The following is an 18,170-nucleotide window of genomic DNA, read 5'->3' as shown; positions in this document are numbered from 1 at the left end:
CGTGCGTTCGCGCCTTCATTTTTTGCTTTTATGAGAGCCACTAATAATTCTGCGTTGTTTTTTGTTTAATAATTCATATTTTTAGAATGGAAAAGAAAAAGGAAAATTGAAAAGCGTCGCATTTTCATCATAGCTAAAGAAATGAAATAAATTGCACTCAGACTATCTGGTCACGTTCAATCGAGTAATGTGGCAATATATTTGAGCTGAATTTTTTTGACATAATTTTCAGTAAAAATCTCGACCTGGGCAGAACAAAAATGGAGGCGCGTTAGGATATCGATCAAACTATAGTCTTAAACTTAGTGAAAAATAGAAAGAAAGTTTAACTTACCAGATTAGAGAGACAGAAGAAAATTGATTTTAATCAGAGAATTTATATAAATGAATCGTCAAGAAATGGTGCTTATAAGCAATATTTGGTTCAAATTGGTGAATCTAGATAACTAATATTAGAGTGAGATTCTTAGATGTAAAATCTTCCCAGCATGTATTGAATGATTATGATATCTCGGGAAATGTGAACGAATTCTTAGAAAAGTGTAAATGCATACCATCTATGGTATCCCCTGCGACTGATTTCTGGGATATTTACAGAAGCGAACCATATTGGGTAACCCTTGCGACCCCCACTGTAAATCATGGTGCTAAGATTAGTTTTGTATCTTGACTTTCTCGCACTGATAATGGGTACATAGACAGCTGATTTTTTTTAGCTTTTTTTCATCCCCAAAATCAAAGCACCATCTTGATCTAATAATCAGATCTCTCCTGTAAATCTCTAAATTGTACTGTAAAATATCTTTCTTGTTATTCTCTAATTTTGAGAAATTTATTTTTCTACTAAGTTAAAAACGCTTTTCTTCCGCTTGCGAAAACCCATAACACAACAATGCGAAAAAGGCATCTGATTTTCTGTTGAATGCTCAAATGACTCAAAGTTAAATGCTTCCTTTGAAAAACCTCAAAAGTTTACGTATTTGCGTTTGTGTTGCAAATTTGGTTTTAAGCAGAAATGTTTAAAAAGGAATACCAAATAGTTAATAAAACTTCACCTGGTCATTCAATCAAAACTTGTAGAATTAATTTTACCGATCTAATGGCTAACTATTTCCTAAAAAGAAACGTAAAAGAAATAACCCATCTGTTGCTGAAACGTAGGTTACAAATTCTGACAGATCAACACTTCATTTTCCACAAGAGCTTTAATAATGTCTGACATTGGTGCAGTATTTTTTAAATCTATAATTGATCCACCCAACGTTGATGTAAATTTTATGGTATTGTGATTTAAGTACCTTTAACCTTTAATTACATTATAAAACCATTAGAATACCTTAATTACATCACTGTTTGGTACTATCAATTATAGATATAAAATCAAAAAATAAGGTCAATTATCTCAGCAAAAATGCAGTTTATGGGCCCAGCATTTTTCTAGGTCTTAAAACTATTTTCTAAAACAAAACTAATTTGTTGTTGACAATCATAATCCTTTTCTGCTCAGTACTTTTTCTTTTCACAACTGTTTTGCCTGCTCAAATTACGATGGATCAACAGACAGTGAAGCTCCTGAACTACACAGGAAAGGCACAGGACTTTCCAATCTTGAGCACAAGATTTGTGGCAATGATGTAGACGAAGCGACTCTACAAATCGATACTTGGTACAGAGGTGCAACCCAACGAGCCTGCACCACTAGCCAATGGGGCGAGCAATGATGAAAAGAAGAACCACAAGGTGCTGAAGGATGCATATGAGAAGGAAGTTGCAGACATTAAGGAGAAACGGAACATAGTGTGGTGCCATCTGGCACTGACTCTAGATGCAACAACCCTCATGCTGATAAGACATGACTGTGGGGGAGATGACGGCATCGGAGATGGAGCAAATGCTTGGAAGCTTTTGAAAGAGAGATTTAAGAGTGTGGAGACGCCGAGTGATGACTTTGGTGGCACAACTTGCTCGACTGCAGCTCGAGGATGCTGAGGATTTGGACAACTTCTTCATCAGAGGACAGAAATTGCTCACGAAGCTACAAGAAGCTGGGGAAGCAGTATCAGAGATCCTCTTCAACGCCTTGGTCCTCAATGGTCTGCGAATGATGTATGAAAGTTTTGTTATACAGGAAAGCTTTAACCCGGCAACGAACTTCATAGTGCTGAGAAAAAGGCTTCACAACTTCCACGAGAGCACAGCACAGAGACACAAATGACAATGTGATTCAGTGGCACTGGCAGTGAAGCGTGACTTCAAGAAGGGACCCAAGATTGGAAAGTGCTTTGTGTGTGGGATCCCTGTACACTTTGTCAAGGACTGCAGGAGGAAGGAGACATTACAATGCAGCAAGTGTGGTGAGAAAGGTCAATCAGACAGGGCATACAAGAGACAAAGAGATGGAGGCAAACAGGAGTCAGTGGCAATTGGTCCAACATTGGCTTCACCGGATGAGCAATACTGGGCAGCTCTTACGCAGTGGAAGACAGCAGGCATGCTAGTGGACAGTGGTTGTACAGATCACATAGTGACGAACATCGAGGCGTTCCTGGACTTTGTGGCCATTCAATCAGTGGTCAGAAATACGAACGGAGAGGCTTCCAGAGTGGTTGGCAGAGGCTGTGTGAGGATCAGCATACCCTCAAATAAAGGGGAACTCCAATGCGAACTCAAAAATGTTCTGTGTGTGCCGGACTATTCTTCAAACCTCCTATCAGTCTCAAGATGTACGGAGTGCGGACATAGCTTCAATTTCGGAAAAGAAACACCTGCATGAAACCCCAGAAGGGAACTCGGGTAAAACTAACATAATAATATAATCTGTTTTACTTACACTGCAGCGTTCTAGAATTCAAGATGAGTTCCAACAGCGTGAAAGATGATAGTGCAACGAAGTGGCAAAGATGATTGGTTCATTTGAATCAAGCGGATGTGGTCAGCAATGCACCAGAGAGAGGGGGTAACTCGATGGTGTATGCAATGTGTGTGCATTGGCCAAGATCACAAAGACTCCAGTGCCAACAGTGGCAGAGACGCAAGCAGAAGAGAAGCTGGAGATGGTGTTCACAGACGTGATGGGACCTTTCAAAGTAGATTCACTGTCAGGGTTCCGGTTCTGCATTGTGTTTGCAGACCAGTACAGGAAGTTTGTGTTTGTGGACTTGCTTAATGCAAAGAGTGAAGCACTGGCCAGCCTGAAGAAATTTCTTCTCAGTGTGGGGACGCCTAAGAAGCTGAGGCAGGACAATGCGAAGGAGTTTCTCTCAGAGCAGTTCAAGACATACTGCTAAGATGCAGGCATTCTACAGGAGAAGACCATACCAGAGACGCCACAACAGAATTGGTTAGTTGAGAGGTGCAACAGGACACTGCTGGAGATGGCAAGATGTTTGCTCATTGACTCAGGACTTCCCAAGATGATGTGGGGAGCAGCAATTCTTCACGCAACAAGAATCAAGAACTTGGTTGTTAGACAAGGAGAAGAAAAATGCCCAGCAGAGCTGATGCGAGGTTTAAAACCTAAGCTTTCAAATAGTAAACTATCTATTTTTGGTTGCACAGTCTTCATGAGGAAGCGGGACATAGATGTCAGCAAACTTGAACCCAAGGCACGAGAAGGAAAGTTTGTGGGTTACACTGAAGGAGACAACGGATACCTGGTGTACTTACCCAACACACGCATAGTTGTGGCAGTTCGAGATGTGAGCATCAAGGAGTCCGAAGTGGGCTTAATCCCTGACAACACAGAGACGCGCGACCTACTAGATGAGGGGTCAAAGCAACTGGCAATCTGGCACCCAGATGATGGTCATCAAGACAATGACAACAAAGAGGAGCAGGGCACATCTACTGCAATAAAGCATGAGTGGCATGACGCAGAGAGCGTGAAGACTCAAGAAACGACACTGAGACGAGATGCCTCAGATGTTGAGAAAGCAGCACTAGATGAAGGGTCTACTGCAACAATAGGGAGTCACAGAGACTCAGAGTCACTGGAAGTCAGTGACACAGAAGACTTTTCACAGTTAGAGACAGTTGGCTTCAATGAAGATGCACTGGAACACGCGGACAGAGCAGAGCCTAGACGAGGGACATGAGCGAAGAATGTTCCGCAATTTTTTGGAGAAGTCAGGACCTATCTTGCTGTGACTGAGGGTAACTATGTGGAACGCAAAACGGTCTGCCAAGCCAAGAAAACTGACGAATGGGACCAGTGGTACCGGGCAATGAATGATGAGGTCAAGGCACCCCAAGACAACGAGACTTGGGACCTAGTGAGACCGCCCACAGACAGGGACGTCATACTGGGAAAATGAATCTACAAAGTGAAATTGAGACCCAGTGGTCAAGTCGACAAATACATATACGCTATGTGGCGACAGGCTTCAAACAAGTGTGAGGACTGGACTACTTTGAGACTTTTGCGCCTACCTGTAAGCCAGAGACATTCAGGATTCTACTTCAGCTATCATCGAAGCAGGGCCATGTGATGCACCAATTTGATGCCAAGACTACTTTCCTGCACTCAACAATCGAGGAAGAAGTGTATCTGGAACATCAACAGGAGTTTGTAAAACGCGGATCAGTTGGGAAGAAGTTAGTATGTCGACTAAATAAATCAATTAATAGTTTGAAACAGGCTGCTAACAACTGGTACAAAGAACTGGCAGACTTCCTACTGAGAAAGGGGTTCACCAGAAGCAGGAACGATCACTGCTTGTTCGCAAGATCAGAGGAAGAGGATCACACCTTCATTTTGGTCTGGGTTGACATCATAGTGGCATGAAGAAGTATGACAGTGACCTCCAATGTCAAGAAAGCACTAGAGGCAACATTTCACATGGGGGAGACTACACTGGTTTCTGGGCCTTAGAAACAGACAAGAAGAGGGCAAAGGCACAGTCGACCAAGAACACTACATTGAAACAATGCTTGTGCGTTTTCAAGTGGATCAATGCAAATCCCCAAGAACTCCAGCTGATTTGAATTTGAAACTTCAGACAGCAAAGAACGGAGACGAAGAAGTGGACCAGAGGATCTACAGAAGCTTGGTTGGATCATTTCTTTATCTGGCCAAACAGACGAGGCCAGACATCATGTTCACAGTCAACATTCTGTCCGCGCCTGACACATGACCGCAACTACCAATCAACACTGGCTATGTGGAGAACGACTTCTGCGATATCTTCAAGGTTCAAAAGGTTTTAAACTTACTTACACAAAAGAGGCTAGTTATGATTTAGTAGGGGGAGAGTGATGCAGACTGGTCTGGAGATGTGAACGACAGAAAATCAACAACGGGCTATTACTTCGAGCTCAACGGACGTGGCGCAGCACTCAGCTGGGGTGTCAAGAAGCAGGCCACAGTTGCTCTTTCTTCATCAGAAGCAGAATATCAGGGCATGGCAGCAACAGTTCAGGAAGCACTCTACCTGAAACAACTTCTAGAGGATTTTGGCGTCCAACAGAAACGTCCAATAGCAATTGGAGAGGACAACCAAAGTTGTATCAAACTTTGCCAAAATCCAGTCATGCACAAGAGGAGCAAGCACATCGAGACACTGTTTCACTTCTTTTGGGACAAGACGGAGGATGGGACTATTTCGATTCATTACGCTCCTACAGACAAAACGGCAGCGGACATCTTCGCAAAGTCCTTACCCGTTCCGAAAGTGGAAACATTCAGAGCAGTTCTGATGGGAACAGACTCTTCGCAATCAGCTCAAGTCTGAGTGGGGGTTTTAGAATATCGATCAAACTATAGTCCTAAACTTAGTGAGAATTAGAAAGAAAGTTTAACTTACCAGATTAGAAAGACAAAAGCAAATTCATTTTAATCAGAGAATTTATATAAATGAATCGTCAAGAAATGGTGCCTAGAATCAATATTCGGTTCAAATTGGTGAATCTAGATAACTAATATTAAAGTGAGATTTTTTGATGTAAAATCTTCCCAGCATGTATTGAATGATTATGATATCTCCGGAAATGTGAACGAATTCTTAGAAAAGTGTAAATACATACCATCTATGGGATCCCCTGCGACTGATTTCTGGGAAATTTGCAGAAGCAAACCATATTGGGTAACCCTTGCGACCCCTCACTGTAAATCATGGTGCTAAGATTAGTTTTGTATCTTGACTTTCTCGCACTGACAATGGGTATATATACAGCTGATTTTTGAGCATTTTTTCATCCCCAAAATCAAATCACCATCTTGATCTAATAATCAGATCTCTCCTGTAAATCTCTAAATTCTACTGTAAAATATCATTCTTGTTATTCTCTCATATTGAGAATTTTATTTTTCTACTTAGTTAAAAACGCTTTTCTTCCGCTTGCGAAAACCCATAACCCAACAAGGCGAAAAAAGCATTCAATTTTCTGTTGAATGCTCAAATGACTCAAAGTTAAATGCTTCCTTTGAAAAACGTAAAAAGTTTACGTATTTGCGTTTGTGTTGCAAATTTGGTTTTAAGCAGAAATGTTTAAAAAGGAATACCAAATAGTTAATGGAACTTCACCTGGTCATCCAATCAAAACTTGCAGAATTAATTTTACCGATCTAATGACTAACTATTTCCTAAAAAGAAACGTAAAAGAAATAACCCATCTGTTGCTGAAATGAAGGTTACAAATTCTGACAGATCAACACTTCATTTTCCACAAGAGCTTTAACAATGTCTGAAATTGGTGCAGTATTTTTTAATTACATTATAAAACCATTAGAATACCTTAATTACATCACTGTTTGGTACTATCAATTATAGATATAAATTCGAAAAATAAGGTCAATTATATCAGCAAAAAAAGCTCAATTAAATGAGATGAAAGGCAGCCTGAGGGTCTCTGTGCACATGAAGCGCTTTTCCTAAGTGAATTAGTAGTCTCATCTATAAATGCTTTATACACGCATTGGAAAAATACTAACTGATATCGCAAGCAGATGTGTCTTCGGGTGGACATGCTCGTACTTTGCAGTTCAAGAAGACAGTGTTGAGGGAGGTGGAGCCAGATAAGTACCATCCAAATGCCGTGAATTTGAAGAACTCCTCGTCCGATTCAGAACCAGGCAGTCGAGCAAATGTATCATCTGAGGGACACCTTTGATTTATAAAGAGTATGTTAGATCAAGAAAAAATAGTACTTCTATATACCCAATACATGGCACTGTTAAGATCTGGTATTCTAAAACTTGCACGTGCGTATTTCAAACTAAAAATATTATACATGTTACATCAAGAAAAAAGAAAAAAAATAATATACATATACCCACACGCACACACACACACACACACACACACACACACACACACACACACACACACACACACACACACACACACACACACACAAGCACACACAAGCACACACACACAGACAGACAGACACACACACAAACAGACACACACACACAAACTCACACACACACACACACACATATATATATATATATATATATATATATATATATATATATATATACATTTATATTATATTATATATATATATATATATATATATATATATATAAGTGTGTGCAGGTGTAATTCTGATGTGTGTGTGTGTATGTGTGAATTTATTTGTGTGGTATGTGTGTTGTATGTGACTGCTTGTGGTGTGTATGTTTGCAGGCATATAGATGTGCACGCGTATGTGTTTTGTTGTGTGTATGTGTGTGCGCGCGCTTGAGTGATGTTTTTGTTTGTATCTGTTCAAACGTAAATGTATTTGCATATGTCTGTTTATCTGTAGTTGTGATGTGTGGATGTGTATTTGTGTGTGCGGTGTGTGTACGTGCACGGATGAGTGTTTGTGGCGTGTGTTTATAAGGTGTGAATGTGGGTGTGTTAGTTTATTTGTGGGTGTGGTGAGTGTACTTTGTGTGTGCGTGTGTGTGCTTGTGTTTGTAAGTATGTGTGTGTATGCATGTGCGTTTGTAAGTGCGTTTCTGGTGTTTTTGTACGTTTGCGTTCTTGTCTGCCTTCTGTGTGTGGATTTGTCTGAGTGTATGTGCTGTGTGTTTGTGTGTGTTGTTTGGGTATGAGTATTTTTGCTTGCGTGGTGCGTGCGTGTATATGGGTATGAGTGCTTGTGCTGTTTATGTATGTATGTGTGTGTGTGTGTGTGTGTGTGTGTGTGTGTGTGTGTTTGTTTTGAGATTGATAAATTTGAGTTACTGTGTGTGTGATGTGTGCGTCTGTATGGTGTGGGGCTTTGTGTGAGGTTGTTTGTGGTGTGTTCGTATTTGTGCGTCTTTGTGTATACGTGTGTCTGTATGTACGTGTGGTTCACTGTCGTGCGTGTGTGCGTGTGGATTTGTGTGTCTTTATGTGTGCTTGTGGGTATGTGTTTCAGTGCGCTTGATGTGAATATGTGTGTGGTGTTTGATTTGTGTGCGCGCGTGTGTGCGTATGTGTGTGTGGTGTGTCTGTTTGTGTCTGGTGTGCTGGTTGATTGATTCTAGGGTAAATCAACGTTTTGTATGTTTGTATGGTGAGTGTATGTGCGTCTGTGGATGATTACAAGTGTTTTTGCGTGGATGCGTATGTGTATGTGTCTGCAGTCTGTGCGAACGTTTATTTTTATTTGTGGTGTGTCTGTGTGTGTATGTGTTAGTCTTTTATGTGCTAGGTGTGTGCCGACCAATGGTATTTCCGAACTGGTATGTCTTTATGGAACTGTATGTCCAGACATTGTCAGACGGTAACTTCCCATGTCCAGGCCGCCCCAGATCTTTTGTCTAGACTTTCGTGTGTTCGTGATCAGTCTTTCATGCGACCATCTTACTTTCATGTGTTAATGTTCAGATACTGACTTTTGTGCGTTCATTTTGATATTGAGACCTCCATGCATTCATCAGATTTTTATGCGTTCACCAGAAATAGCAATTATCTATTACAAGGCAAAAACTATGTGAGTGCGTGAGTCAATTATATAATTCAATCTATGTCTTACTTGTTTGCCGACAGAACATATCGTGTAGGTGAAGTGTAATCAGCAGTCTGTGTGGCCCAACAGTCAGTAGTGATGAGAGTGTAGCTATGACTCACTTCAGGTTCAAAGGACACCTTCACATACACGTCGTCATCCAGTTGTGCTGTCGCAGCATCCGGACTGAAGCCATTCAGATTTCACCAATTAGAGCATTGCCAAATGTATATAAGCTCACCACTATATTGCTTTTTTACTAATTGATTTGTTTATATGGACTGAAATGAATTGCAAAAAGTGGAAATCTAATGCAATCAAGTTTCCAAGAGATCGTGCCATTTGCGCAAAATTGCATTGGCGGTCTATTATTGGACAGTTTTGTTGAAAAAATTGGCCAGAAAGTATGAACTCGTTTTAAATACAATTTTTTTGCTGTCTCGCAGGCTACTTTGAAACTATTTTTTTATAAAAACTTTTGTCAAGTAAGTCCCCGTAAGCTTTTTCTGGATTCTGTATCGTTGAAGTTTTAAATAAAATTGTTTTTTCCCCATGTCGTATTTTTATCCAAAAAAAGATGTAAGATTTGGGGGGGGGGGGGGGGGTAATCGGGCGAATTTTTAGCCAATTCCCCTCAATTCCCCCCTATATTGCTTTAGGGGGTAATGGGGGTAAATCGAGGAAGGAGTGGGGGGTAATGGGGGTAATTGGGGGGGGGGGGATGATGAAAGAATAGGGGGTAAATTGGGGGGGGGGGGGGGCAAATTGACGCAAGACCAGGGGGTAATGGCGGTTAAAGAGTAGGGGTAAGGGGTCCATTACTCCCTCACTCTTGCATCATTTTACCCCTCTAAAACTATCCCCAAATGTGTGGGGAGTAAATTTTTGGGGTAAAATTTAAAAACTTCCCCTTACTCCCCATTACCACCTCATCTTACATGCCCCTTACCTCTTTGTCTTAGGTCTAAAAATTACCCGCATTACCTCCCCTCACTTACCCCTAATCTTACATTGTTCTACACCCCTAAATTTACCCCCTAATCTTACATCTTTTTGTGGGTTAAATTGGGGGAAGTCTAAAAATTTTCCCCTACTTCCGAATAGCTCCCGTGTCTTACATCGTTTGGCCCCCTAAAAATACCCCATAATCATACATCTTTTGGGGGTGATTTTTGATTTTGTGATGGGTAAAATCTTGCAATCCCCCCGTACTCTCCATAACCCCCCCCTTTAACTTTTTGGGGACAATTTTTGGGGAGAAAAATCCAAAAATTCCCTGCACTATCCCCCATTATCCCCATCACCCACCCTAATCTTATTAACTTTTGGGGTGGAGGGAGGGAATCTAAAAATCCCCCCATTCCTCCCATTACCACCCTAGTCTTACATAGTTGTACCCCCCTAAAATTACCTGCAAACCTTGCACCTTTTTAGTGGATTAATTTTGACTTTTGGTGGGCAAAAAATTACAATCCCCCTAACCCCCATTACCCCTATCTAACATCGTTTTACCCCCTCCCCCAATTTTACATCCTAATATTAAATCTTTTTCGGGGTTCATTTTTGGGGGAAAAGATCTAAGAATTCCCCCATTTCCGCCATTACCCCCTAATTTTACATTGATTTACACCCCATGAACCATTTCTCCCCTACTGTTGCATCAGTTTTGGGGTAATCAGGAGATTTTTTGGAAACGTGTATCAGTCTCCAATGTATCTGCGTTATCGTACATCTCTTGAAAAGAACTTCGTTTTTTGATATACTTCAAAATTTTCTAATAATTTGTTTTTGCTCCCAGATAAATTGTCATACTTTTCACAATTTTTTATTTTCTATTCACGCAAACAGTAAGTCACTCAGCATCAAACCGCAGATCTCGTTCTTGTAGAACAAGTTTGACAACTTTACAATTTTTAAAATGGAAAATATATTATTGGAAGGTATATAAATATTTTAAGCTCTGAGAAAAATTATAAATCTCGAGGTATTTTAGATGATTGGAAAGTGATCTCCTTCTCTTCTTTTTTTGTTTGACGTTAAAGGTGTTCTTAATTCTGTACGTAAGCTTGTTTTATCGAGCCGCGCACAAGAACCTTTTCTTTAAAAAAAACCTGGCATGCGTTAGATGTAATGAGAGTGTTTTGGTAAATGAGTATTTGGATCTGAATATTTGAAATATGTACATTTGGTCCCAAAAATAGTACAGAATCTATTCTAAATTTGTTAGATTTTTTCGGAAAATGAAACTCTGTTAGGTGTGTTTTTTGAAGAAAACACACTTTCATGAATTGGTTTTTTCGTTCGTTGTGTACTCTTGTTCCTTGTCAATGAGTTTGTTACTTCGGTTCATAAACTCTTTGAGCCATTATTTCTGAAAGCAGGTTTTTATTCTCCAATCTATCTAGTCAGTATCAGTTATTTTTAGGTCTCAATATTGTTCAACTTGCATGAAAATTTGTAAATGTATTGTGCCTAGATTTTGACTAGCATCATTTGAATAAGTAATTAAGATTCGCATCGCAGTTGAAATTACGTCAAAACTAATGTTAAGACTGTTTTACTAGTAGCAACATGAGTCTTTTCTCACGTTTTTTAAAGAGTTTTAGTTTCCTTTTTCAAAATAGGATGGTTGCAATAGCTTCAATTTTAATTTGGCTTTCTTGAAACTATTTTCCAATTTGTGGGTTACAAAAATAGAATTTCTTGATTTTAGGTTCTCCTATTAAAAGTATTCGTAAACAGTGGCGGTCGAGCAAGCCGATAGGCAACCAAGTTGCATTTTTAGTTCAAGTACAACGGAAAATTTTGCCTGCGTAGCGGCTTCGCTGCAATAACTGGTCCGCGGTTTCCGGAATACATCCCACAGTGGATGAGAAGCATGGCCATGAACAGCCGTTCACTGGGGCTCAATTCACTAAATCTCTTAAAATTGACCTTTTTTGTATCTCTGCTGCACTGAAATGCAATATAAAAAGAGGCTTGGTAATTTCCGTTCGCACATAATGTTTCGAACCCGCTTATTCGTAAGTTTGGCTTAATTGTCTACCAAATTAGATAGAAAACTGTCAAAAAGTCTAACATGTTGATAAAAAAACTGATGTTTGAATTCAAAAATTGCTTCCAACTCCATCCACATAGTAATGTAAAAAATATCACTTAGTGGGTGGATGAGAACTGCCATGAACAAGGCAAACAAAAAGTAACAACAATTGTTTACATCGAAAAATCAACGTGTACGTTTAAAAAGACTGCATATTAAAAGAGTCGAAAAAGCGTCAATAAAACCTAAACATAACAACTTTTTTGTATTCACTAAAAAAATCATAGGAACAGTGCTTACTGACGAAAAAAGTTGGCAAAAAAGAACAAAGAAGACACAGGTAAAAAAACGTTTATATCTTCTTGCAAACAAATCTCATATGATGAAAACCATTAGATGGCAATTCAAACTTTTAGGTAGGTTTCTGTTCTTTCATACGGTAATATGAACACTTTGAGACCTGTCAATAATATCCCGAAACTTTCGTAGCTCTACAAAATAATTAACATTTCAGACGAAAAACAAAATCCTTTAATTTTTGTAAGGAAATGGCATCCAACCCGTTAAAACAGTTTTCTAATCAGTAAAAAATAAAATATGAACAAATTGGCCAGCCGTGTACAACAAAAATGAGATATTCAACTGTTGAGCAATGAGAATAAGTAACAGGTATTAAAAAAAAGAAAAGAGGAAAAGCCGAAAAAAAATGTATTTTTTTAAAAACAATTATTTTCAAAGTCTAAGAAACGTTAGCTAGCAACTGAATTCCATAAACAGGCTTCTTTAGTTCTCAAAAAAGCTATTGATATTTGTCATTATTCAGATTAAGTCATGCATTTACGAAAAAATCAATATAAGCACAAAAATAAAAAAATTAATAAAAATTTTTTGGGAAAAACCAGTATGAAAGCCGTCAAAACAGTAAGCAAAGCACTCTAAAACTTAGAAACTTTCAATTTTACCTTCCTTAACACCAAAAAATTGAATCGTGATCAGTTAATGATACTAGGTAAGAAGTAGACGGAAAGGAACAGCAAAATGCAAATGAAAAAAAACATCAAATTTTTTAAGTAACTTTTGATTTAAAAGACTTGAAAAATTATAGCTATCAACTAAACTCAGTAAACGGGCTTTGCTTTTCTATAAGACCTCATTATCAAGATTTTCTTATTCATCTTCAAAAGGAAAGACAAAAGAAAACAGAAATCGATCATTAAATCAACCTTTTGCAAAAATCCGGTAAAAGAGGCCGTTAAAAGAAAAAATGACGTACTAAAAACATTCAATATGTTCAACTGTTGCTTTATTCGACACAAAAGTTTGATATGCGACTTGTAATTATAGAGACTAGGCAACAAGAAGACAAAAAAGAAAAGTAAAGTGTGAATTTAAAAAAAAAATCTATACATTTTTAGAACAGTTAATTTCAAAGTCATGAAAAAATTTTGCTCTCTACAGAAATCAGTAGATAGGCTCTTTTGATACTTCATTGGAAGCGGCAATTAGAAAAGACATGGTAGGTAGCCGCGTAAAGACCTAAATGTAATCAGAATATGTCCAACGACTACAAAGGAACGATACACGATAATTATGGACAGTCTTGATTGTAACGATTAACAATGTATTAATTCTGTTTGCCATTTAATACTGACAGTGGTTCTCTAAATATTTTTGTATTGCTTGGGTGTCTGCAAAATTCCAATTTTGGCTGGATAAAAACAGGATATTTTAGATTAGCGACAGTTACGACAAGACAGCGTTCTCACTTTTCCTGTTCTCTTGATTTTACAAAGCTCACAGGGTGACATGGTGACAGGGCATGCAGAGTTACCACATGAAAATGCTAGCCTGGGATTTTACTGCGATCTTTTTTTTGGTTTTTATGTGTCTTGAGCATAATATTAAACAGCAATCCTTATTCTTCGAAGTTTGGAATAACTTTTTAGCACACGTAAAAAAAAGAAAAGAAACTGTGAAAAAGTTTAATTTTTCTGGTTGACTTTGGTCATGGAAAGTGAAAATTTTAATTTTGACTTTTGGTTTTTGCTTCAATGTTTTGTAAAAAATTATTGCTCCAGGCAAGCAACTATTTCTTGTCTACATTTGGAGTTAAATAAAGAAGGTGATCTAAGAAGAACCAACGGGAGCAAAGCTCCGGCAGAACCCAACTTACAAGTTTATCGTCCAACGTGCAAGTTCTTAAAAGTTAACCATAATTTGTAAGAAATGGGTAAGGTATTGTAAGATAAATGTCACGTCTCGACACGGGTAATTCTTAAAGCAATTGGAGAAAAAATTTTTGAGACTAGTCAAAGCAATTGTCACTGGTACCCGAAAAAGCTCCGATGCAATGTACGTTTTGCGAACAGTGTGTATTGCAGAGTAATTCTGATAAAAAATGTAATGCTGTGATTTTAAACTGACGTGTTTAGAACCTACTTGAAGAATGTTGTAAATGCAGAACTCTGTGCGATCTGCATCTTGTATGTGAATTCCTGGGTTCCCGATAGTACTTGAGGATCCTCGCCTACAACCGAAAACGAGGAATGGACTTTACCCTCTGCATCATAGTAGCAGAAAGCAGTGGCCTCCCACAGACTATCTCTGCTGATCCTAACTCCACTGCCGTTGATCGCTCCTCCCGACTGGCTATCCCGTTCTTGAGTTATCACTTGGTAGTACACAGCGCTGTGGTCGAAGCCGGGGTCTGAAAAAAAATGAAAAAATATGGTTTTCAAAATATAATTTTATAGTTGGGTATTAGTTTTTTGTTCAGATAAAGTAAGGCAGACCATAGTTGGGCTCTTTTTACAGCCCTAAGGTGTAAAGAGTTAAGGCTACTTATTTCTGCGTGCGAGGTAGTTCTCTCAGACTAACCGACTCTGTAAACCAGTAAAGACAAGCTTTTGATTATTACTGTGAGTAAGTATATAGCACCGGAGTCAATAAGGGAGATAAACACATAGATAAACACTGAAATAAGTCAACAGTAAATTTTTGAATGCAAGCCGAAAAATAGCCACAAGACAACTATCTACATTTTAAATTAAAATATGATATCACAAAAATTATTTTTTGAAAAAATTTTTCTCAACCATTTGTGAGTTTTGAAGGAAAATGAAAACTCAGTAGTTTGTAAAGAGACAGTTAAAGCTCTTTTGCTACCTTTTGTTAACACTGTGAGGTTTTTTGCTTGCCATATAACAATTCGTTTTTTAAAAACAAAAATAAAGCAGTATTAAGGCACAGATGAATTAGGAATAATGTTTTATTCTTAACATCAGTTGCTGAGGTTTTGAGGTTGCTGGTCAACAATATGATTAGCCATTAGAAAACCATATTAGTTTTGTTATTTAGTCGTTAACATAGATCAAAAATTTTGTTCAATTAAGACTATCCCAAATAACATGACCACAAATAAGAGCAAACCACCAGGAAAATTGCTTCACCCTGCGACAAATTAACAAAATTATACGGTGAAAACAATTACAGCTACCGAGGCAAAGTTAATACCATAAAAATTTCTGTTTCACTAAACATTACCCATCTTTGCAGAGCGCAGACGAAAAAATTCACCTGAGTACTAAAATTATTAAACTTTTTTGAGAGACTTTAAGAATTGTTAATTTTATCAACCCTAAATAGACCTCATAAAATTGTCATGAACAATTATCTAAAATCCAAAATGTTATTTTCTCTGCAATCAGAAAAAAAATCACTTCTAAAAATTCCTCAGACAGGGAGAAAAGAAGAGTTGGAATTTTAGAAATGTTTTTGTTTGATATAGAGAACAAGAGGTTTAAACAAAAAAGACGATTGAAAAATAAAACACAAACAATTAAGGACAAGCGAGCAAATTGCTTCCGCAGTAGCCAGCCGAGGTTTAGGAAGGCTATTTTTAGCTTAGTTGGGTGCTGTAGGGATAGTCTAATTGTGAGCATCAGTAATGGGGCTGGATGGAATTTGCTGTTGGGAGGAGCTCCCGTTGTTACGGCAAGAGTAAGGAGAACCATGATTATTTGTCTCTTCAACATTTCTAGTGAATCGCATACATAGTGACTAGTTAGCCATAAAGCTCTAGGAGATATAGTGCCAATCGGGATTTACTCAATTAAATGGTTTTTAGATCGGTTTCGGGGGAAGGGGGACGGGTAGGCAGCGGGAGTAGGTAGTTGAGGGTATTTTGGGGGTGGTTTCTCTGGATTGGGTAGGGTTGAGAGGAGGGAGTGCTATGGATGTAAAGAAAACTGACTGGTAGACCAGCAGATCTTATAGTTACTATATAGCAGTTTCTAAGCTACTCTGAAATTTCTTATTTCGGAGAAAATGGTCAACCATCCAAAATTTAAGTCAATTCTCGATAACAAAAGTCAAAATTTAAATAATGAACAAACGAAAAAACATAGCAGGACAAGTCCTGACGTACAATTCAAAGAATTTTCTGTGACTAAACAAAAAACTAGACCAAGAATGGACTATGAGTGAATTGGGAAAACCATTTATAAAAAAACAGAAAGTCAATGTCGAAATACCGCTAGCAAGAACAAAAAATCGCAAGCGAGAAGTATAATTTTGATTCTAGCGCAAAACTAGGCCTAGAATGAACTCTGAATGGATTGGGAAATCCATCCAGAAAAAATCCGATCTAAAAACTGGAAAAAGAGTAAAAACCAAAAGGAAATTGCCACATGTGAACAAAAACCACTAGCGAGAAAGCAATTTTTTTAAACACCGTTTTCTCACTGTACTTTAAAATTAGAGCGAAAAACATTCACGCCGCCAAACCACTCGTTTTTTCGCTCCCTTTCCTGTTTTGGCGCGACCGAAATCAGTACTCCAATCTTAAAAAAACATAACAGGGCAAGTCTTGAAATACAATTCAATGAATTGAACGAAAAACTGAGAATTATTTTGCCTGACCAGCAGATCAATTGAACGATCCCAGCTAAAAAGACAATTTCAAAAGTTGAAACTAAGTTACTCAAACAAAGTAAACATAAAATTCATGGCAAATCTCTGAAGCTTTAACGCTGAGCAGCAAATAAAATACAATTCAATACACTCAATAACTCACGCAAAAGCCTTGCAAGGGGTTTATTATAAACTAATGGTAGATTAAGATAGAGAAATATGACAAATGCTTGAAAATCTGAAAAGTGCAAAATTTAAAGAAAATTTCTAAATTCGCATAGAAAATAATAAAAACATTTCTTTTGCCTCTGAAGATCTGTCAAGTAACCAATCTGCAAAATTTAAGAAAAAAATTGTTGGCCAGTGAAGATCGTTAAACTCAGAAAAAGACAAAAAAAAATGTCAAAATTTTTTTAAAATTATTGCAAATTTTCTAATCCGTGCTAAAATTCGTGATGTTAAAAACTTCAGAACCATTTCATTGTCTCCAGAAACTTTCTAGTATCCGTATTTAAAGCCTTAAATAGTTTCTTTGGCTAATAATGTTCGATAAATTTGGAACATGATGAAAATTATAAGAAAACTTGAAAAAAGAATTAAAGTTTATCAAAAAGTTGCTAAAACTCATATTATTAAAACATTGATAACCATTCCATTACATGTAGTGTGTATCATTACCTGAACCATTTCTATGCAATTTTTTTTGTCGAACCCTAGAGGGTGTTCTTGTGCCCCTGGTGCCGGAAAAACTCGCTGTTGAAGAATTTTAAAAGCTTGCAAAGAAAACGCAGAAATTAAAAAAAGTTTTCCTCCTGAAATTCGTGAAATTGAAAATTGAAAACCCTTTCATCGCCGCTAGGGATTGTGCTGTACCCTATTGTTGAACCGTAGAGGAAGTTCCTTGGCTCTTGAGGCTGAAGAAGCCTAAAAAATTTTAAGAAAACTTGAAAAAAAATTGCAAATTTATAAAAAAAAATTGCTAAAATTTGTGATACTAAAATGTTGAAAATCATTCCATTGGCAAATATTTTTCAAAACCCATTTTCAGGTCGTAAAAGAGATTACTTAGCACATGGGGCTGGAGAAACTTAAATAATGACAATAATTGATAAGGTTTTGAAAAAAAATTGCAAGTTTTTATCAAAAAAACTGCTAAAATTTCAGACGTTAATCACTTGAAAATCATTCCATTTCTACTAGAAACTAAGCAGTATTTTATTATTAAACCCTAGAGGAAGCTCGTTGACACCTAGGGCTGAAACAGTGACAAAAAATTTTGAAAAACTTGAAA

The 18,170-nt window shown here is 37.8% G+C and overlaps 1 protein-coding gene across 1 annotated transcript in view; it reads right to left on the bottom strand.

The window, feature by feature from the left end:
- The window catches only part of LOC142358379 (uncharacterized), a gene marked incomplete at its 5' end in the record, with an annotated part of 83,049 nt that overhangs the window by 4,532 nt on the left and 60,347 nt on the right, over window positions 1-18,170 (bottom strand). The window contains 3 exons of the mRNA XM_075409785.1: window positions 6,929-7,101; window positions 8,956-9,114; window positions 14,408-14,675. Coding sequence (XP_075265900.1) covers window positions 6,929-7,101; window positions 8,956-9,114; window positions 14,408-14,675 — 600 coding nt within the window. The remainder of the gene's footprint in view (window positions 1-6,928; window positions 7,102-8,955; window positions 9,115-14,407; window positions 14,676-18,170) is intronic.

Source organism: Convolutriloba macropyga, unplaced genomic scaffold, assembly GCF_964194025.1.
Source record: "Convolutriloba macropyga unplaced genomic scaffold, txConMacr16.3 SCAFFOLD_654, whole genome shotgun sequence".
NCBI classification, from domain to species: Eukaryota; Metazoa; Xenacoelomorpha; order Acoela; family Convolutidae; genus Convolutriloba; species Convolutriloba macropyga.
This window is presented reverse-complemented; position numbering and strand designations above follow the sequence as displayed.